At 41.1% G+C, this 3287-nt stretch overlaps 1 protein-coding gene across 1 annotated transcript in view; it reads right to left on the minus strand.

The window, feature by feature from the left end:
* The window catches only part of NEDD9 (neural precursor cell expressed, developmentally down-regulated 9), a 114880-nt gene extending 111718 nt beyond the window's left edge, over positions 1-3162 (minus strand). Inside the window, exon 1 of the mRNA XM_039231837.1 lies at positions 3022-3162. Coding sequence (XP_039087768.1) covers positions 3022-3033 — 12 coding nt within the window. The 5' untranslated portion in view covers positions 3034-3162. The remainder of the gene's footprint in view (positions 1-3021) is intronic.
* Between the last annotated feature and the right edge of the window lie 125 nt (positions 3163-3287).

Raw genomic sequence — 3287 nt, forward strand, 5'->3', positions numbered from 1 at the left:
CAAAATAAGTCAGGCAGAGAAGGACAAATATCATATGCTTGCACGTATAGGAGGATTAGGAGGAACTTGACGGAGGAACAAGGGGGAGAAGAAGAGGGGAAATGGTGGGGGAAAGGGAGAGAGGCAAACCATGAGAGACTCTTGAATGCTGAGAACAAACTGAGGACTGATGGATGTGGGGGGTAGGGGGGGATGGGCATGGAGGAGGGCACTTGTGGGGATGAGCACTGGGTGTTATATGGAAACCAACTTGACAATAAACTATTCGTAAAAAATAATAATAATAAGAGCACACGTTTCCCCGAAGGATGTTTCTGGCCATGACCTCATGGTGTCCACGTTGTGGTTCCTCAAAACAGAAAATCACAGCACGGGGGACGTGTTCAAAAGAGCAACCAAGTCTAGCCTGACCCAGATTCCTAAAGGCACAATCTCTCCCTAGGTCTTTCCTTACACTCTGCTTCTCCCATATTCTGCCTTTAGTGATTTCTTTGAGCCCTACCATAGACTTTTTACTTCCTCTGTGCTGTTTCCAGTTTCACTGGAAGCCTGTATTGAGGATTTGCTATGTGCCAAACATAACGTTAAGCAATTTGCATACTTAATGATCACAACAACCCCTCCCAAAGGGTGCTGTCTCACCCATTTTATAGATGAAGAAATTGAGGCACAGAGAGGTTAAATGTTTGTTCAAGGCCCTACTCCTTGTTAGTGGTGGGGCTGGGATTCAAATCAGGCAGTATGGCTACATATTTGGATCTTTAGCGGGACCCTGTCCCCCAAAGACCATTAGGGATATATCCTTAGAAAGCATTGACGACAAGGAATCAATGCTCTTTTTTGCTGTTAGGTGATACTAATAATTGCCAACTACTTCCATTCTATCTAGTCTACGTGTAAGTGTGTACGTGTGTGTGTGTGTGTGTGTGTGTGTGTAATACTGAAATACAGTTCAATCATGAAAGAAAAAAAGAACAACCCACCCAGAAGTGATGGAATTAAGGATCCTTGGACTTTGAACAGATAATTCTAAAGCAAATTAAAGATTTCAGGTGGTGGAATTGTCTGCTTTTCAGATCTAGAAACCAAAAGTTGAGAATCAACATGTATTTGAAATACCACAGTGCTAATGTTCATTGCAGGGACTCAAATGGAATGAAACGCTGGCTTGCTTTAGAGAATTGCTAAGTTTTCTTTCTTTCTTTCTTTCTTTCTTTCTTTCTTTCTTTCTTTCTTTCTTTCTTTCTTTCTTTCTTTCTTTCTTTCTTTCTTCCTTCCTTCCTTCCTTCCTTCCTTCCTTCCTTCCTTCCTTCCTTCCTTTCTTTCTTTTGTCTCAATTGAGTGAAACTGAGTAGGTATCAAAAAATGAGGAGAAACTATTTTTGTTTTGCTCTTTGTTAAGAAGTGAATATTCACACCGAGTGACTTGAGGGATCACAAATAAATGTCATTTGCTCCAGTTTGAATTCATACAGTAGTCTTCTCTTATTTATAAAGAATGCATGCCAAGACGTCTGGTGGATGCTGGAAAACACAGATAGCACCGAACCCAATATACACTATGCAGTTTCCCATACGTACATGCCTATGCTAAAGTTACAACAAGAGACTCACAGCAACAGTAATAAAGTAGAACAATTATAATGATATACTGTAATGAAAGTTATGTGAATGTGGTCTCTCTCTCTCTCTGTCCCTTATATTCTTCTTGTGATGATGTGAGATGATCAAATGCCTAAGTAAGATGCAACGAGGTGAATGACCTAGGCCTTGTGATATAGGGTTAGGTAACAACTGACTTTCTGATGACACTCTGGAGGAGGATCATCTGCTTCCAGAATGCATCATCTGCAGTTGACCGTGAGTAGCAGAAATGATGAAGAGCAAAACCCCGGGTAAGGGGGAACTACTGTAATTCAGTTTGGTTGAAGCTTCTGAAATGTCCAATTCTGTGACAGAATTCTGCATCATAGGATTTTGGGACTAGAGGGACTTTTAACAGAGAGTTATTTTAAAACAATTACAGTGATATGGCCATCTGGTTTTTAAAGGTTCCCAAGCAAATCCTCTTATTTCTCATCGAAATGTTTTAAAAACACATTTGTCATTTTACTTAACATCTAGCCCTTCTCCTGCTAATGAAATATAGCACTTTTTGGATTGACATGACTGCCCAGTTGCCTTCTTATTTGCCCTGATGGGTAGTTCTCTATGTGATATAGACAACAGATTGTGGATCTCAGCCCACAAGGGAAATAACCTTTCTTCCTCTGAGCACAAATTACTTCATGGGCATTTTCTCATTTCATCCTTAGGACAACCTTCTTATGTCCATTTTACAAATTCAGAGACAAAGATTAAAAAGAGTGAAGCAACTGGCTCCCGGTCACTCTACTGCTAAGCATAAGAGTGACCTAAATCCAGCTCTGCCTAACCCCCAGGGCCACTACACCATGCCATGCTGCTTGCTTCCAAGTTAATGGAAGCACATCACTTCTTCGACTTAATTTCCATAAAACCTTTAGGAAGCCTTGGTTAGCGAGGCGAGTCAACCATTTTAACCTTAACCTCCACCCCAGGCCAAGTTGACTTTCCTGTGGAATGACTGAATGGAAAAGGGGTGGCTTAGCACTTATGGGCAGACAGAGAGTGGAGGCACCAGGCCTGGCTAATGTAACCTAGGTGATCAGCTTCTGAATCATCAGTGAATGTCACTCTCAGACTTGCTTGGGAACTCGTTATACTAAGGGGAATATTCTACCTTTATCCCAGAAGACTGCTTCCCCGGAGATTTCTGAATGGAAGAGGATTTCCTGTTGGCAACAGTGTATCCACCTCAAAAGATTCACCAAACAGAGCAAAAACTAGTGGCCTGAAATTAGCCTTTTAATTCCAAACATAAATTACAATCCTGAGTGAGGATGGAACACCATTTGGATTATTATCCCACAGGAATGAGTCTGAGTTGAACTGGACAAAAGGGAAGTGCATAAAATGTACGTTTTTTCCATCACTACTCACCCTTGCCCACATTTTCACAGGTGCTTCTCTCCGTGAAGCCAAGGAATGTTGGAGTTCTGGATCTTGAAAAGGACAATTCCCGTTTTAGTCTCTTGACCAGCTTCTTTCTTTTCATAACTCTGTTTAAAGAATACACGATATTCTCATGCCAGTGTGTGACATTATGGAATTCACAGCTTCTTGAATCTGAAAAGAAGTTAAAAATGTGAAAATGGGTAAACCTTGGCACAGGCAGAGACACTTTTCGTCACTTAAGGATTGCATCA

Source organism: Hyaena hyaena, unplaced genomic scaffold (genome assembly GCF_003009895.1).
Source record: "Hyaena hyaena isolate Hyena2069 unplaced genomic scaffold, ASM300989v1 scaffold_60, whole genome shotgun sequence".
Taxonomy (NCBI): Eukaryota; Metazoa; Chordata; class Mammalia; order Carnivora; family Hyaenidae; genus Hyaena; species Hyaena hyaena.